Source organism: Eubalaena glacialis, chromosome 8 (assembly GCF_028564815.1).
Source record: "Eubalaena glacialis isolate mEubGla1 chromosome 8, mEubGla1.1.hap2.+ XY, whole genome shotgun sequence".
In the NCBI taxonomy this organism is placed as follows: domain Eukaryota; kingdom Metazoa; phylum Chordata; class Mammalia; order Artiodactyla; family Balaenidae; genus Eubalaena; species Eubalaena glacialis.
Genome location: NC_083723.1, coordinates 90,702,912 through 90,721,449, shown reverse-complemented (window position 1 = coordinate 90,721,449; position 18,538 = coordinate 90,702,912). Strand labels below are relative to the sequence as shown.

General features: G+C 40.8%; 1 protein-coding gene across 1 annotated transcript in view; it reads left to right on the top strand.

Annotated features, from left to right (window-relative positions):
• The window catches only part of DOCK4 (dedicator of cytokinesis 4), a 475,175-nt gene that overhangs the window by 444,448 nt on the left and 12,189 nt on the right, over positions 1-18,538 (top strand). The window contains exons 39-44 of the mRNA XM_061197939.1: positions 1,525-1,666; positions 3,041-3,207; positions 5,958-6,044; positions 14,149-14,325; positions 15,057-15,140; positions 18,223-18,342. Of these exons, the coding sequence (XP_061053922.1) occupies positions 1,525-1,666; positions 3,041-3,207; positions 5,958-6,044; positions 14,149-14,325; positions 15,057-15,140; positions 18,223-18,342 (777 nt within the window). The remainder of the gene's footprint in view (positions 1-1,524; positions 1,667-3,040; positions 3,208-5,957; positions 6,045-14,148; positions 14,326-15,056; positions 15,141-18,222; positions 18,343-18,538) is intronic.

Sequence of the window (18,538 nt, the reverse complement as noted above, 5' to 3'; positions counted from 1 at the left end):
TGAGTAGAATAAAGCAAATAATACAGCATCAGAAGGTATGACTTCTATCAAGAACGTTTTAAATATAGGATTGTTTGGGGGGGTCTTAATTTCTAGGGAGTCTGTCTTAGCTTGTGTTTTTCAAAGGATCGTGATTCAGTGAGAGGCTTGTGGGGAATTGTGGCAGGTTCTCAGCACCCAGTCCTGCTGTCGTTTCCTCTGCGTGCCTGCAGCTGCTTTTTCTCAGCTGCAACCCCGAGCCCTCTACCCACGGGTGGTTTCTAACTTCCTCACTTTGGCCCAGAGTTCTTCCTCGGGGCATTTGACTCAATCACAGAAACCTCACAGAGCTGAGAAACACTGAGACCCTTGGGCCTTAACTCCCCAGACCACAAATCACTGTATTTCTTAAAGATCTGCAAGGCACGTTATCCCACAATCTTTCTTGGTCTCAGTAGTTCCTAGGAGTTTTTCCTGGACGTAGCAGGCCATGTTCAGAACAGAGAGAGCTCAGGCCTTGGACTCAGACCTGAGCTTAAATCTCATACAAAGTATGTAACGATCTTGATCCTCAGTTCCCAGTTATAAAATGGGGGGCGGAGGTAACAACCTCTCAAGTTTATTTGGGTTAAATAAGGTATGTGCAGAGAGCCTAGTCAGTGTCTGTGCTCAACAATTATAATTTCATTATCATTAAACTGTCAGAAAGAGTTCCTTCTTATCGATAACGGAATCATGAAGGCACTTGTTAGAAACGTGCCCGTCTTTCCAGCTCTGTGGCCTCCATCAAGGATGACCTTCACCATTCTTTCCTCAGTGAGAGAGAGTCCTAACCACAGAATGTTTATACATATTGTAAGAACAAAACCAAAAACAGACAAAAATTTAGCAAGACCTTAAAAGTCCCAAATCTTAGCTTCAGCCAGTTAACAGAATTCCTGGCTACAGAAGGCTGAGCTGAGCTGGGGATGGCAGGGAAGCTTCCCGTGCCAGCCCTGTTGAGAGCTGGAATGCAGACAGGCCTAGTCTTCCTTTATATGGAAGGATCTAGGAATGAACGTGTTAAGGCTGATCTCAGTGACCTTTATAGAAAGAATGCAGTAAAATGTATTTTTAGAGATTGCACTTCCTTTGCTTTCTTTCAAATGGAGAATTTATCCACTTAACTTTGATATCCAGTTTATGAAAATAATCTGTAACACATGTGTTCACTAACATTTGGAGGGAACAGGATTGCTTTGTTTTGGGCTTCAGTGCTCTGAGAATCAGACGCCCCTTTTGCACCTCATGCAGGTGAACCCAGAAGAGTGAGGCACGCTACTGGAACTTATCAAAAGCAATAGAGAGTTACGCTCATGACCTTTGCTCTGCATTTTTAATATTTGGGTAAATTCTTTAGACTGTTCCAGTGTATTTTTTTGGTTATAGTCTATTGATGTTGGGCCTATGCTTAGTTACCGCCGGTGTCATTTATTTTGGCTCCTCTCTGTAATTAAAGCACCCAATTATATGGTCCTAACTTTTTTTTTCTGATTTCACCTCCAGAATAAAGAGTTTGTGTGTCGAGGACATGACTACGAAAGGCTGGAGGCCTTCCAGCAGAGAATGCTGAACGAGTTCCCCCACGCCATCGCCATGCAGCACGCCAACCAGCCCGACGAGACCATCTTCCAGGCGGAAGCTCAGTGTATCCACACCTAGAAGGGCTGGATTCCAGTTAGATCGCACTGGCCTTTAGCTGCAGAGCATTTTCATGCAGGTGGTTCAACTACTGATCCCTTTTCAATAGCTCTGTTCTTACTCTCCCTCTTTCTCATCGTCTTAATTTTAGGTTAGCTCCTTCCAGACAGAATTATGATAGTTATTCTCAGGATTTAGTTGAAAAGAAATCCCTTAAGGATTCTGTTAAAGAATTTTCCTCCTTTTAGTTACAACTTTTCTGTATCTCAGCCCTGCTTTTAAAGCTCCTTTTTAGGGATTTCCCTTAGAATAATTTTCCTCTGGCATCCCCTGTAGAAACTACTTGAATTCAGTTCAAGGAAATGATAGCACTATGTTTATTGGGACATATCATTACCCCCTTTTCCCTTGCTATTTTTATTCTGGATGGAAGGGGAGAGAGTTACCGCCCCCCCCCCCCGTGTCTTCCAAGGACTCTTAGCCAGGGCATCCTGGACAGCACTTCATCATTTAATAATTGCCGTATAATTACACACTCCCATTGTGTAAACATGAACAATGCAACTGAAATTACCCAGGCATTAGAGGCAAAGGGAATTCACCCCAGCACTCTTTTCTGAATTCCTCTGTCTTTTTCTGAAACTGATGATCTTAAAGAAGACCAGAAACTCCCCCTGAAAATTACAGATGCCATTTCAAAGTAGAAACTTAAATGCACCAGAAGCAAGAAGTTATGTAAGGAAAACATTTTGCTATCCTTCTTTGAATGAGAAGAGAAGAAGGTAAACATACAAGTAAATATGATAGCCTTTAAAGTAGTTTTTAAAAGTATCAACTACAAATAAACACTCTGCTTATCAATACAAGATTTGAGAGAGTGGATACCACAAATGTGGGAAGGCTGGAGACAGGAGCATATGAGTTACTATCAGTACTGGTTACTATCTTTGGTTGCATGGGTATTTGTACATTGTTTTACAAACAAACAAATTTTAAGAAGACCATACGTGCACTAAAGATCAGAGTGTCTCATGACCAAGGATTAAAATTAAAACAATCCTGAGTATGTGAGATCCAAGCCATTCCCACCCACCCCCAACCAAAAAGAAAAAAAAATTAATGATAAATAAATTCACAGGACATAGAAATTTCAAACTGATACTTTGTCAGAATCACCTATGTAAAACTACTTTAAGGCTTGTAGTTTGAGAGGTGATTTGCTATGAACCGAGTTCTTGGTACCTTCTTGGCAGTTTTGACTTGGCTTCAAATAGAAACACCAGATTGTTCCCCATCCTCTTCTCTCTGCCACAGCTCAGCTCGAGCCGGACTTCCACAGAGTTTGCCAAGTCAGGTTCCCTCCTTGACTCTTGAATCCTAGATTTGCAGATATACGCCGTGACTCCCATCCCGGAGAGCCAGGAGGTCCTGCAGAGAGAGGGTGTCCCGGACAACATCAAAAGTTTCTATAAAGTGAATCACATCTGGAAATTCCGCTACGACAGACCATTTCACAAAGGCACTAAAGATAAAGAGAATGAATTCAAGGTACTAGGCCGTTCTTATGACACGCGGTTTCCTCAGATAGACTGTGAACTCCTGGGGGCAAAATGCTTGATAAATATTTACTCAGAATAGAGTCAAGTGATAAAGCTAGAAGGGACCAGAAATCATGTGGTCTAGTTGTTCTCAAACTCTACCATGTATCAGGGTGACATGGGCTGCTTTCTAATCAAGTAGATTTCTTAGCCCAGGAATTCTGACTCATTGGGTCATAGAGGAAGCCCTGAAGTTTATGACGATTTTAATGGCAGTGGTCCTCGGTCCAGTTTTTGAGCTCTCATGGTTCATCTCAGTCCTCTCATTCATTCATGTTTAACCAACTGTGGGAACCTCAGGATATTTATTCTCAGTTACAAGAGACTGCCGTGAGTAAAGGATACTGAAGGAACAGGGGATTCTGAGACAGAACCACTGGGGAGCCTGCTGGTGCAGTGGGAGAGTTCTGTGCTCTCTTTTGCTGCATTTTCTTATTAGAATGGTGTGTAACTAAGACTTCTGAGAGGACCCAGAATAAAAACAAACCATAGACTGTTTGCATGGGTTGAGTTCTCCATCCTCAGTAGTTCCAATATGACTTGCTAATTCTGTCTCAGCCGGAAAGGGCAAGGTTTCTCACAGCCACCCTGGGGGAAAGGGGCAAGATTATTCCACCGATAAATTATAATCTGCTCTTTCCTTGATAACAGTGACAAAGTGAGACCATACAGATCCCCAGTTAGTCAGTATTTCCCCCTAAACAGAATGTAAAATGAATGTAGGATTGTGGGTGACTTGGCTTAGCTTCTTTCATCACAGCGTCTCTACTTAAGCTGGGAAATGTTCTCCTATCAGCTATGATTGTCTGATGTGAACTTGCCTTGTCACCGCTGCCTAAGTGTCAGTCCCCAGTTCTCCCAGCAGTAACTTCAGGAGTTACTCACAGCCAAGTGATCAGAGGGAAAGCTGGATAGTTTCGCAGTGTTATGATGGGACTGAGCAAAGCATAGTCCTTTGGGCAAGGAGGTTGACGGGTTAAATATTAAGGCCAGGAAACCATTGGAAAATAGCACTAGGATGTTATTGAAAAGATCCATGACCATTTTCTAATCCTTTTGGATACCTTAATTTTTCTTTTGGCCTTCCAAAACCAGTGAAAGATCATTAATGTATAATATAGTTTTCATTGCAAGTTTCCAGTAGATAAAAAGTCCAAGATCCACCAGAGTTGGACAGGTGACTTGCTCAGAGTGGCGTTCTCATTACCCCAGACCCTGCACTAGGACCCACACCTTCTGATGCCGTCTCCATTGCTTCTTCCGCTGCACCACGTTTCCTCTTGGCCATCACGTTAAATATTTATCAGTGTTGTAGCAACCCCCCTAAAACAAATAAATAAATCTGGCTCCTTCCTCCTGTGCTCACAGCCCTCAGCATCTGGCTCCAAACTGCCCTTGCAGAAGCTTCATCTCCACCGCAGCCCACTCACCCACCCTCCCCGTCAGCTCCTGCAGCACCGAGCTTCTCCCTCCATCTCCTGCCATGCCCTTTCACAAGCCGCTCGCGTCTCTGTGCCTGCTGCTTCCTGCTGCCTGCACCGTCTCCCCCGCTCTCTGCCTGGCAAACTCCTACTCACTCTTCAAAATTCTGCTCACGTGTCACCTCCTCTGAGAAGCGCCGTCCTCCTCCCATAGGATGCTGGGCACGCCTGCTTTCTCCTCTGTTTTCCCCCAGCACCTGGAGCATTCCTTTCTCTTCTCCCTGAACCCTTCTTGATCTGCTTACCCCCCTGTCACCAGCAGAGCACACGGGGCCCCTGTCACCAGGCCTCTGCCCTATTCATTGCAGTAGGTCTTGGCTGGCACAAAGAAATCCTTCCATTTGTTGTTTCTGTTGAAGAAATGGCACTGTTTCAGGAATTTTGTCAAGTGTATTATCCACGCAGGAATACGCTTTGTTTAAGTAAGAAACATGAGGCAGGGATGCAGAAGCCTCCAGAAGCCTGGTTGACAAAAGAGAAAGTCGTCGTCAACAGCAGCTCTTACCAAAGGCAGCCATGGTTTCACGTGTCACGGGGGTGCTCATCCTGGCCAGGGGAGCCCTGGCTCTTAAATACAGATCCTCCTGGATCGCAGCAGTGAATGTTGGCACAAGAAAACGTGGCACAGTGCCTGTAGCAATGGAGAAGTCGGAAGTTCTAGTGCAGGGGTCCTAGGGGCAGCTCTACAGGTGACGGGAATGTAGCTTTGAGCAGGTCACATGCCTCTTGGAGACTTAGTGTTGTCATCTTTAAAACAGAAAGATCAGGCTATGTGATTCCTAAAGCCCTTTCCTCCTTGAGGGTTCTGTTATTCTAATCCCGTGTCGAATAGCTGATACTACTACTTACCTCTTCCAAATAAAAATGGCTAGACCCCTTGCAGAGTGGAGAGAGTTTAAATTAGAAACTTAGAGGAAATAGTGAAGAAAATAATGTGATGACCTGTTTTTATATTTTTAAGCTTGCTGTCTGGAGTAGATGATTTATTCTACACAGAAAAAAGTTTCAGATGATATACAATGCAATTTACATAAGCTTCAGTGTGTCTTACTGTGATAGCTTCCTGAGTGCAAAGGGGTTGCCGAAGTGCTGGAATGAATACTAAAGAAAAGCTGACAAAAACCGAAAACTTGATAAAACTGAACGGCAAACATTAGTCATAGCTCAGTAACTAGAAAGAAAGGTAACTTAGGGACTTAATTTGTTTTGTATTTCGTAGAGTCTCTGGGTGGAGAGAACATCATTATACTTGGTGCAGAGTTTACCCGGAATTTCCCGCTGGTTTGAAGTGGAGAAGCGTGAAGTGGTAAGGGTCAGAGCTTATTCTCAAGAACTTTCTCATCACAGTTGCTCACCTGGTGTCAGGCTGTATATTTATTGCTTCTGCCTTGGACTCGAAGTCCCTGGAAACACTCATAGTAAGTTAGTGAATGTTTGTGATATTTATTGACCGCTATGACCAAAGCTGGAAGGGGAACATTACCATTGACCTAGCCCAGCCAGCCAGAGGGATTCCTCAAAAATAGCTATGACTGCAGCATGTCAACACCTCGGGCCCTTGAGTTAGAAGAACTGGAATTCCAGCTCTCCTAACTACTCTAGCTATGTGACCTTCACTGCTTACCTTCAGTGCCAGGCCACTGGAAGAAAGTTATCTACATTAACTTATTTAATCACCATACCAAAGCTACAAGGTATGTATTCTTTTTTGTTTGTTTTGTTATACACATTCATTTATTTTACTTTCAGATTCCACATATAAGTAGTAACAGAGTATTTGTCTTTCTCTGTCTGACTTATTTCACTAAGTATAATACCCTCTAGGGCCATCCACATTGTTGCAAATGGCAGAATTTCATTCTTTTCTGTGGCTCAGTAATAGTCCATTGTGTGTGTGTGTGTGTGTGTGTGTATCTCAAATCTTCTCTATCCATTCATCTGTGGCCGGACACTCGGATTGCTTGTATATCTTGGCTATTGTACACAATGCTGCTATGAACATTGAGGTGCATGTATCTTTTTGAATTAGTATTTTCATTTTCTTTGGCTATATAGCTAGGAGTGGCATTGCTGGATCATATGGTGGTTCTGCTTTTAGTCTTTTGAGGAACCTCCATACTATTTTCCAAGGTGATTGAACCAATTTACATTCCCACCAGCAGTGGACTAGGGTTCTCATTTCTCCATATCTGAGGTGTGTATTCTTATCCCCATTTTCACAAGTTTTGACAAGAGGTTAAAAGCCTTTGCCAGAGGTTCCATAGCAAGATACTGAAAAAGGATAAACTCGAACCCAGATTTTTCTGACTCCAAAGCCAGTTATGTTTATCACTTCTAGCCTTATAGGCAGCATGAAGCCAGTGTCAAGCCCCAGCACAGTATCTGACACACAGTAAGTCCGCGCTGTCACAGTTCACAGTAGAAGGGATGCTGCTGTGTTAGTCTCCCTGGGCACCAGTGGAGAAATCAGCGGGTGTCATTACAGAACCTGGAAACCACAGCACCCAAGAAGCCTTCGGGTTGTAAAGCACGCCTCCCAGCTCCAGTCCCCAGTTGTGGAAACAGAGAGAGCCGTTGCCTAAGGCAGCCACATCTGGAGTGAGACCCCGCCCTGTGCCTGCGCTGCTCTTCAAGCTGATGGCACCTTGCTGTCAGCCACAGCCCTGCAATCTCAAGCATCCCTTCTCCCACCCTTGGTATATCCATTATGTCTGGGGCCAGCCACTGTCCTCTGGCTGATAGAAAATGTGCCAATTGTGAAAATATCATTTAACCCCTTCCTTTTTTTTAAGTAACAAGCCCACTCTGTCAATGAATAAGAAAGAGCAGTTCTTGCCCAAATTGTCTTCCAAGAATAGCTTATCCTACCTGAAATCTCTCTAAGCATTGAAACCACCCTCAGCTTATCCTGTTCAATCAGGCTAAGGATTTAATGGCATTTTCATTTTGCTGGGCGGAAAAATTCGTACTCCCTTAACAAATTGAACTCAATCCAGCAGATTACATCAGTGTGGTTGTGTTCTTGTCAGGTCTGAGTCAAGGGGCCACAAAGCTGGTTACTTACATGGTGGACCCTGCAGCCTTTGTGGAAGAGGAGAGGCTGCTGAATTCAGTACTCAGAAAGTCTTATTGTTATGCTTCCTGCTGAATGGCATGGGCCCAACCCACAGAAATGTTCTTAAGTCATCCATGCTGCATTAATGATTCAGAGAGCTTTGTCAGCTACTTACTACCCAGAGCATTAAATTCTGTGACACTCACCAATGTTCCTAACCTTGGAAATATTATATACACACACACATACACCCCTCTAATAAAAAGCAGCATGCTGATAATGATTAAAGGAGCATTACTAAACACAACCTTTCAAACATCGGCCGCCTACTTTATTAGAATATGCAATCTTATATTCTGTCAAACAGAACAAACCCAACTGGGCTATTTTGTTCCCTGAACATAGCCCACTTCTGACAACCTCATGTCTTTCTCTTATTCCCATTGCCTGGCCTGTCCCCACCTTCTATTAAAGCTGGTTTACTGCTTTAATTCCTAGTGTGGAAGGTCCTGAAGATCTGGGCACAGAGTAGGTACTCAATACATATATGCCACACTGAATTGAAATTCCTTATGTGCCATGCCAGAATCTAAAAGATTCTGAATACCAAAAGATGTTTTCACATCTTGAGGATTACATAATATACTATATGCACCCTATGTTACCTTTCTAAAATCAGAAATATTCTGAGTTCTGAAAACATGTAGCAGCAAAGATTTCAGATGAGACTGTGGGCCTTTATTCTCTACATCGTAACCCCAGAACATACTATTGAACATATTCTCCCATTCTTTCAAAGATGATAATGCCTTTGAACAATTGTTTCCTCAGTAATTGTTTTTATTGTTTTCAAAACAAGCAGGATCTTTATTTTTTTGATTAAAAAGTAAGCTTATTTAAAAATTTTTAAACAAGATGAAAAAGCTATAAAATAGAATGTACAAATAATCATTTTTTAAACTCTAAAGATAATGACAATATCATCACACTTCACATCATATCCATCAGAAAATCGTGTGGCTCTACGATACTTTCAAAATTACCCAGAATCCGACCACCCCTCACCTCCCTACTGATAGTGCCATCTAGTGCCTGATTTCTGCAGTAGTATAAGAGGTCACCTTGTGCCCTTCTGCCCTCCCCCTGCTGCAGTCACTTCTGTACACAGCCCCAGTGTCCTTTTTAAACTAAAGTTATATCAAATAAAAATAGAGAAAATATATAATGAACCTGGTTTACCCATCATTTTATTTCACCAGCTATCAAAAAGGCCAATTTTGTTTCATCTACACCTCCCTCCATTCCCTTTCACACTGGATTATTTTGAAGTAAATCTCAGACATCATTTCAGCTATGTAAGAATATTTTAGTCTGTATATTAACCAAAAACATAACCATAATACCATTATTCCATCTAAAAATTTTAACAATAATTCCTTGATCATAAAATAATCCAGTTTATTCACAGTTCTCCAAGTCTTTATTTTATAGGTTTTTGTTTGTTTTTGTCATCTGTTGTTTGAATCTGGACCCAAATAAGGGCCACACATTGAAATTGGTTGAAATACCTCCTAGATCCCATTTGATCTGTAGGTTCCCCCCGTATTAATTTTTTTTCCTTGCAGTTTTTTTGTTAAAGAATCCAGGTTGTTTATCCTGAAGTGTCTCCTTAAGTATGGATTTTGCAGACTGTGAATCAGTGGGATCATTTAACATGTTTCTTTGTTCCTATTTTTTTTTTTGTAAATTAGCAGTTAGATCTAGAAGCTTGATAAGATGTTGTTTTGTTTTTATTTTTTATTTTTTCATTTTTTGCAAGACTACTTCATGGGTGGTGTAATATGCTCTGGTTGGCAGCCAGTGATACTCGTTGCCCCATCCAGTCATCTCTTAAGGGTTACAAAATGGTGATATTTTATCGTTCTTTCTTTGTTTGTTGATTGGAATACTTCTGTAAAGAGAAACATGCCCTCATCACCGATTGGATTACCCTAAGGTATAGGAAAGGAAGGATAATGCTCTATTCTTTCCTTTTATTTTCCAGTTTTCATGGTTTCTTTTTTTTTTTTCCCACACCACGCAGCTTGTGGGATCTTAGTTCCCCGACCAGGGATTGAACCCTGGTTCCTCATACAGAGGGCACCCTCAGCAGTGAAAGTGAGGAATCCTAACCACTGGACCACCATGGAATTCCCCTACCAGTTTTCAAAATAATAATTTGGTTCCCTAACACCCTATAAAAGTGACCAAAGAGGGTTTTGTTTGGTTAGTTTGGGTTTTGGTATCAGTAGTAACTCATGGATTTAAACGTATTTGTTTTGTTTCAATCCATTGCAATTATGACTCTTATTATTTTTCAAATTGTTCCATTTTGCCCATTGGGAGCCTCTTCAAATTGGCTTCTCAGTCTTTTTGACAGTATCCAAGTTGTCTTTGTTACTGGGCTAACACACAGGACCGGATTATCAAATCAAGCATAGGAATCAGCATCAAGCTTTACTAATAACTTTCAGGCAATCAGGAGGCTCAGATGAAGCAGAGAGACATCTGAGACCTCAAGTCTTGTCCTCCACATCAGTAATAATCGTGGTTAAGAGACAGAGTGTCTAAGTGAAGTTCACAGAGTTCCTCATACAAAGGGCACGTTTCAATTATGAAATTTAAATTGTGAAATATTCCATTTTATACTCCAGAGAGTTGTCAAACTTCTCTGGGACATTCTCTAGGGACGTGTGCCTTATGGACTCTGGGTTTATTTACTGTAAGCAATCCTTTAGCTGGGGACTTCCCGGGCATTCCATAGATACCATCTCTTCCTCCTAGCAGTTAGTCTTAGTCTTTTTATTTGACGGTTCAATTGACAAGGAGATAAGACCAGGTCACCTGCTTTCTTTTCTGTTCCCCAAGGACATCCCTCCAGTAAAGAGAGTAAATGGACCACAGGCCAGCTGCTCTAATGCCTTCCTCCAGCTGCCTTCCTTGCTTACTGGTATGGCTGGGTAGTCCAGGCTCACTTGTACAATCCTGCCCCAGACCCAAAAGCAACCATTTCTCCAATGACTCCTGATTCTTTTTAGTGGTAAATGGGAATTAAGGATCACAAACTGGGAATAAAGGAAAATAATTCCTTGATGAACATTTTTACACATTATTCTTTGCACACTTCTTTAATCATCTCCTTAGAATAGTTTCCCTAGAAGTGAACTGAGCTATCAAAGGGTCCACAGTATAACCTTTGATTCGTTGATCAGCAATGGCATGTATCAATTTATGCCCTGTCTGGAGTATATAGCTGTTCTTGGGAATAACCATTTTCCCAGCATTCTCTTCAGCACTGGCTGTTGAATATTATTTTAAAATTTCCAAATAATAGATCAAAAATGATCACAGTAGCGTTGATATTTTTTGGCATTTGTTGAGTGCTAGTGGAGATGATATGTTTTCATATATTTATTGACTCTTTTTTTTTGCGAATGCACTGATTATATTCTTTGTGTAGTTTTCTTCAGTATTTGAGATATATTAATAATTCAGCTGAAATATATGTTGGAAATATTTTCCCAAGTTATTATTTGTCTTTTGTCTGTGTTTATTGTATTTTGTTTATTTTTAAAATTCCTTCATATTAATAACATTTGAATCTATAATGTTGAGCATGAATTTTTTTAGTTGCGGTCAAAAATACATAAAAGTCACCATCATAACCATTTTTAAATGTGTAGTACAGTGGTATTAACTATAGCACGTTGTTGTACACCATCCATTGAACAACAATTTCCCCTCCCCCCTCCCCCCAGCACCTGGCAACCACTGTTCTACTTTCTGTTTCTAAGATGTTTTGTTCACTTTTTGACTTTCAGTTCATCAGAGCTCTCAGACTTCTTCTTCATGATTTAGCTTTTGTGATCATAAAACAAAAGTTTAATGTCCTAAATAATTGGAAAATAAAATCCTGTTTACCACCACTCAGGTAAAGAAACAGAACATTGCCAGTAGCACCCTATAGGCCTCCCATGTATCCTTTCCCAATTACTACTCCCTCCCTTATCATAACTTTTATGGTATCCATTCCCTTGCTTCGTTTATTACCTATATATGCCTCTTTAAACAAGTCAGTTTAGTTTTGCCTTGTTTTGAACAGGCATACCTTGGAGACGGTGCGGGTTCAGTTCTAGACCACCACAATAAAGCAAGTCACACAGATTTGTTGGTGTCCCAGTGCATATAAAAGTGATGTTTATACTATACTGCAGTGTATTGTGTGTAATAGCATTATGTTTAAAAAAAAGTGTACATACCTTAGTTTAAAAATATTGCTAAAAAAATACCAAAGCAATTACAATAGCAACATCAAAGACCACTGATCACAGATCACCATAACAAATATAGTAATGAAAAAGTTTGAAATATTGTGAGAATTATCAAAATGTGACACAGAGACATGAAGTGAGCAAATGCTGTTGAAAAAAACGAGGCCAGTAGCCTTATTCAACAGAGGGGTCCGTGAACCCTCATTTGTAAAAAAACATAGTATCTGTGAAGCACAATAAAGCAAAGTACAATAAAATGAGGGATGCCTGTATAACAGTGTCATACTGTACATATTCTATTGTAACTTGCATCTGTCACTCAGTATTATTTGTAACATTAGTCCATGTTATTATATGGGACTTGTTTGTTTTCATTGCTGTAAAGTATTCCATTGTATACTACAATATGCTTATGCATTCTATTCTTGATGGACATACAGATTTTGGAGATGATTATGAACACTTTTGTACATGTTTCCTGGTACCCATGTACACAGATACTTTTCCTCAGATGTATGCCTAGGAGTAGAATTGCTGGATCATAAAATATAATATATAGATATCTTCATCTTTAATACATAATCCCAAACTGTTTTCCAAAGTGATTGAACCAATTTGAACTTCCAACAGCAGAAATGGAGAGATTCGGTTGCTCACATTCTCACTCTCATTTGCTAGTGTCACATTTATTTTTGCCATACTGATGAGTGCTTAAATAGTATGTCACTGTGGTATTATTTTTCAATTCTTTGATCACAGATGAGGTTCAACACTTTTCATATGTTTACTGGTCATTTGGGTTTCTTCCTTTGTAAAGTGGCTACTTTTTTTGCCCATTTTTAATTCGGCTGTTTGCCTTTCTCTTAATGGTTTATAAGGGTTCTTTATGTATTCTGGACGTAGGCTCTTTGACGGTTTTACATGTTACAAATATCTTCTACTTTCTGGTTTATCTTTCCTTCTCCTTTATTGTGTCCTTTGATGAATGTATGTTCTTAATTTTGACATAGTCAAATGATTCTAGTACTTTTCAGTGTTGGTTTAAGATGATCTAAGTGACCTTTAAAAACTCTATTTCCTTAACTGAAAGAACCAGTATTGAAATGTGCTTACAGTAAGCTTGAATTATCCTACAGCTGAGAGCTTAGCAGACCTTCTCTTCAAAGAGAACGTCAGTGACAATAACAGTCACAGTGCTACACATTTGAAGAGCACTTTCATCATTTTCACAATTAGGCCTCCCATAACCAAGAATTGTTAAGTCATTATGATTCTATTTGGCTCTCCTTCAACACATAGATCCTGCGGCATATATGATTATCTTATTTTCTATAACTCCCAACTGTGTGGCATCCTGTGCCACCTTATGGTGCTGTTATATATGCATATGGGGTTCATATGGGCATATGTTCCATCTTCCCAACTAGGCTGAAATCTCCTTGACATCAGATGATCTGTAAATGCATCTTTGTATCTCCTGTGGTACTTTGCATTAAGTATCTAGAAAGGCGCTAATAATATGCAGGGCACTTGAACACTTAGCCTTCAAAAGAAAAGAAAAACAAGTTTTAAAAGACATGCTTGAATTGTCTTTTAAGGTTTAAAATGATTGTTGCAGTGCTAATATGTAATTGATGAGTGCTGATTATCCAAACCACATTTCAGCCAATGAATATAATCGCCTTCTCTTCCCAGACCTTACAAACAGCTAATTTGTCTTCCACATCCTTGTCTATTCTACTATGGCCCCTGGTAGAGATATTGATGGGAGCCAAGGGGGAGCACAGATAATTCAGAACATGGATAATCTAATTTGTCTTTCTTCTTCTTTTTTTCTTTTCTTTCTTTCTTTTTTTTTTTTTTTTTTTTTGGCCATACTTCACGGCATGCGGGATGCAGGATCTTAGTTCCCTGACCAGGGATCGAACCTGTGCCCCATTCAGTGGAAGCGTGAAGTCTTAACCACTGGACCTCCAGGGAAGTCCCTTGTCTTTCTTCCTGAATGTCACAAAATCCAATATATATTTATGCTCATTTGTTCTCAGGTAGAAATGAGTCCTCTTGAAAATGCAATTGAAGTATTGGAAAATAAGAATCAGCAGCTGAAGACTCTGATTAGTCAGTGTCAGACAAGACAGATGCAGAATATTAATCCCCTGACCATGTGCCTGAATGGAGTTATAGATGCTGCGGTTAATGGTGGAGTTTCCAGGTATCAAGAGGTGAGAATTAGGTATTGTCGTTTGAAAGTTTTCATATGTGATTTCTTAAGGTTTCAGAAATCTTTTTTCAAAATATGCACACATCACATCAGCCTGCTATCATAGGGCTACAATTAACACAACCAGATTTCTTTGTTAGATAGAGCAAACATACAGTCATTTGTGATGCACACTTACTCTGTTTCCCAAAATGTGATATTTTGAGGATAAAAGTGTGTGTGTGTGTGTTTTCTTGGATGAATAAAAGAAGTGAGGGTATCGGGATTGTTTAATAAATGTCTACCTAAACCCATTTCCCTGAGCAAAGAGTGGTTCTTGGACATAAAAAAATTTGATCTTGTTTAGAAGATATTTTAAGTGGATTTTTCATCTGCTGTCTTAGTTTTAAACAGAAAGGTACAGTAGCTTGGAAGGTGAGGCCACCATCTTGATCATTCTGAGTCTTAAGGCAGTTTATTTTAGGATGTAATGTCATAAAGCTTATTGATTTGGATTTGCTATTTGTTTTACCAAAGATACAAAGTTTATACAATTTCTGATCTCCTGTTAACAATCATTTCCTTATATTCCCATCTGACCAGCTGACCGTACTCAGAATCATTATGTCTGCCCCCCAAAAGTGGTGTATAATGGTATCATTTCTTTAAAGATGGCTTTAAAAAACAACAACGGTGTCTTTCACTTCCTTTGTAACTCTCCTGAAGTAAACTGACTAATCCTTCTCTTACTAGGCATTCTTTGTCAAAGAATATATCTTAAGTCACCCTGAAGATGGAGAGAAAATTGCACGGTTAAGAGAGCTGATGCTTGAGCAGGTAAGGGGAGCAGAAGCCCATCACCTTCCCCCTCTTCTGCATAGATACATACTTGCTTAACTGGAGACCCATCTACATGGTTTTCTACATCAGTGATCTAACTGAAGCTAGCAGTCAGAGGTTACAGATTCACTTGTAATATATCCCAATTTGCTAATTTCTACGTTTTCTTCCCACTTTAATGCAAAACAAATACAAAAACCAATGAGTAGACTATGGCAGCCCCTTACAACAAACAACTTCATGTAATCTCTTGGAACGTTCTTTGAATGCTGTCTCCCCAAAGACTTGATGCCAACTTTTCACTCAAGATTTTGGGATCAAATGAGTTCAGGCTAACTCAAAATGAATAAATAAGTAAATGAATGAATGAGATTCTTACTTAAATGTTAGAATAAGGAAGTGGGCAGTCAATACCCTTTGCTTTAGAAGTATCCTGTTGTGCAGACTAAGCCTATAGATTATATGATATGGACAAAACTAGATACAACCTCAACATTTTCAACATTACAGAAGCATAGTTGGTTTTTATTTCTTTTGTTCCATCAAGTACAAAGAACCAGAGTGAAAAATCTGTTGCCTGCTGTGCCCCTTTTGATAGCTCTTGGCCTGAAAATGGTTTGAAAACCTCTGAGGTGGGAGACATTATGGTTGGGAGGCTGGGTTCAATAGGAAATTTTATACCCATGAAAAATGGAATATGTACGATAAAATGTGACAAAAGCATCTCTTTCCACTTGATAATACCAAATCAAAAAACAAATAAAACATGCTGTTTTGGATTAGGAAATGATGAGGTTATCTGGTTTTAGTTCATATTTTATGCTCTGAAGGCTTAGTCCACAAAACTTAATACTGAAGGGAGAGAAGTGGCCATAGACAAGGGCCATGGCTGGAAGAGGGTCAGTTGTATAGATTTTGAAAAAGAGAGAGGAATTACTTAAAGTTGACCTGCGAGGAAATATAGAATAAGTTAAATTCTCATTGTGGCCCTGGGAGTGATGTAGATTCTCGAAATGGAGTGAGCAGCTTAGGTTATCCAGTACTGAGGATTATGGAATGACTTTAGCCTTTTTTGATTTTTAAAAGTCTGTATTTTACCAGTACAGTCTCTTATGAGTGATTTGCCTCACCCCAGGATACTTACCTGCTGTATTCAGTCTGACTGAATTCTTTCCCTCGAGTTAAAATCAAAAGGGTTAAGAAGTCTCTCAAGAAAAATAAAAATCGAGGGACCTTGGTTTCCTCCACATTCTGCCTGATTACGTTCATGGGGCCTTGTGGAAAGAGCTATGGCCTAGGAAGCATTAGATCCTGTCATAGGCCATGTAGTGCAAGTGACTGCCATGTGACCTTGGGCGAGTCACATGTCTTTGTGGGACCGTAGGAAGGGGGTTGGGCACCGTCCTCTGGACCTCTGTGAGGTGGTTCAGAGAACTGTCTAGTAGACATGGAGATGCACTGCCCCAGTGCCCCTTCCAGAAGGGAGTTGTGGCCCTACCTGCTAGAAGACACCTTAGGCTCTCAGGTCCTCCGGCATTGCCTCTGCTGCAGAGAGCCACGTAGCCTAAGATCTCCACCTTCCTAGATGACCTGCATCCAGTGACTGGGGAGGAGAGACAGAGCCTGGCCATTTGGGCCCAACACAGCACAACTGTGACAGACCGTTAAAGGTCCAGAGCTCCCCTGGGGTTGGCAGGAGGCTGCCAGGCTGCCATCCAGTTCAGTTTCTTTTTTGGTCAAGTACCACTTCTGCCCCTCCCTCCCTCCCTCCCACAGGCAGTGATCCCAAGGATATACCCCAGTAAACAGCCTAATCTCCATACTGGAGCCTACTTCTGGGAGAACCCAACCTGTGACGTTATCTGCACAAAAGGGAGGGCCCCTCCCAGGTAGTGTCTAAGGTGCAAAGGACTGAGGCACCTACACTTAGGCTCAACTCCTCCATCCCTCCTACCCTCCCCACAGAGACCGGGCTCACCCTTTATGCCTCAGACATACACTCCACTCAAGCTGTTCCTTTCAAGGTGTCCTTGATGTTTATTTCAAGGTATTTTTATCTTTATGCAAATGTGCTGGTGGTAGATGGACATCCAGAGCAGAAGTTGCCGCAGTTCTGACCCCTTTGGAAGGTGCTGGATGCTCTCACCCCCCAGAGTCAGTACTGTTTGCCCTGGCTTTCAAACTTGAACCTTCACGGGCTGTAAAGATAAAGCGCCGTCATAGTGATGTGTGATTTGTTTTCCTCTCAGCGTCTGGAATTTGTTCTTTTGACCACTATAGCATGGGGAGTTTTTTAAAATGTAACAGACAGCTGCTACTCAAATCAAAGACATTAAGCACTTTTGATACCTGTACAGAGAAAACTTGAATGTTTATATTCATCTTGGTTTAGGTTCTCACAGCAGGAAAACTTTTTTAAAAATAGGAGCTGTTCCTTTTTGCATTAGAATAAGTGAACAAGAATAATATTTTTTTAACAAAAACAAGAAGCATAGCAACTGTTACAGAATTTCTGTTCACTTGTCCCTTCCTCCCTGACAGATTTTGAAAATCTGAGAGAGGGAGAGAGAAGAACCTGATGGGAGGGAGAAGGGAAACATGGCAGAGAGGGTGCCATCCAGAAAAGAGGTCCCTGGGGGAGAACCACCTGACCCTCCTAACAGGGAACCCCCATTCCCTGCTCCATCCTGAGAAGTGCAGGAAGGGGCCAAAGAAACACTGAACTGTTTTAAAATGGTTGTTGTTATAGGTTGAAAATCATGGGAAAGAAACTTGGGGTAGTAGGAAAATCAAGTCTTTGGAATCAGAGAGACCTAAGTTCAAATCCTCATTTGTCCTTTAGTACATGCAGAATTTTAGTACACGCAGAATTTTAGTACACGCAGAATTTTAGTACACGCAGAATTTTCTGATCCTTAGTGTCCTGCCCGGTAAACTAAGGATTGTTGCTATCTTGTCAGATTGAGAGATCAGCAATATTGCATGCAAAATGCATGGTACCATGCTTGAATCCCCCAGCAGGCACTTAGAGGACGTACCTACCCACTGATGTGGATTTTCTCCTTATGTTACTATCAAGGCACAGATTTTGGAATTTGGCTTGGCCGTGCATGAGAAGTTTGTACCTCAAGATATGAGACCGCTTCACAAAAAGCTGGTCGACCAGTTCTTTGTGATGAAGTCCAGTTTAGGAATACAGGTAAGTACACAAAGTGTCCATGGGGGGGCAGTCTGACCTCTGCCATTTGCTTTTTGGTAGAGGGACGATGAAATATCCAATAGTGACATCTTTTGGTTTTTCTACCAAACTGCACCATTTTACCAGAGAGCCCTCAAATACTAAAATTGCATTAACTTCTGTTTGTCACCCTCAACCTTTATGAAAACAAAAAAGT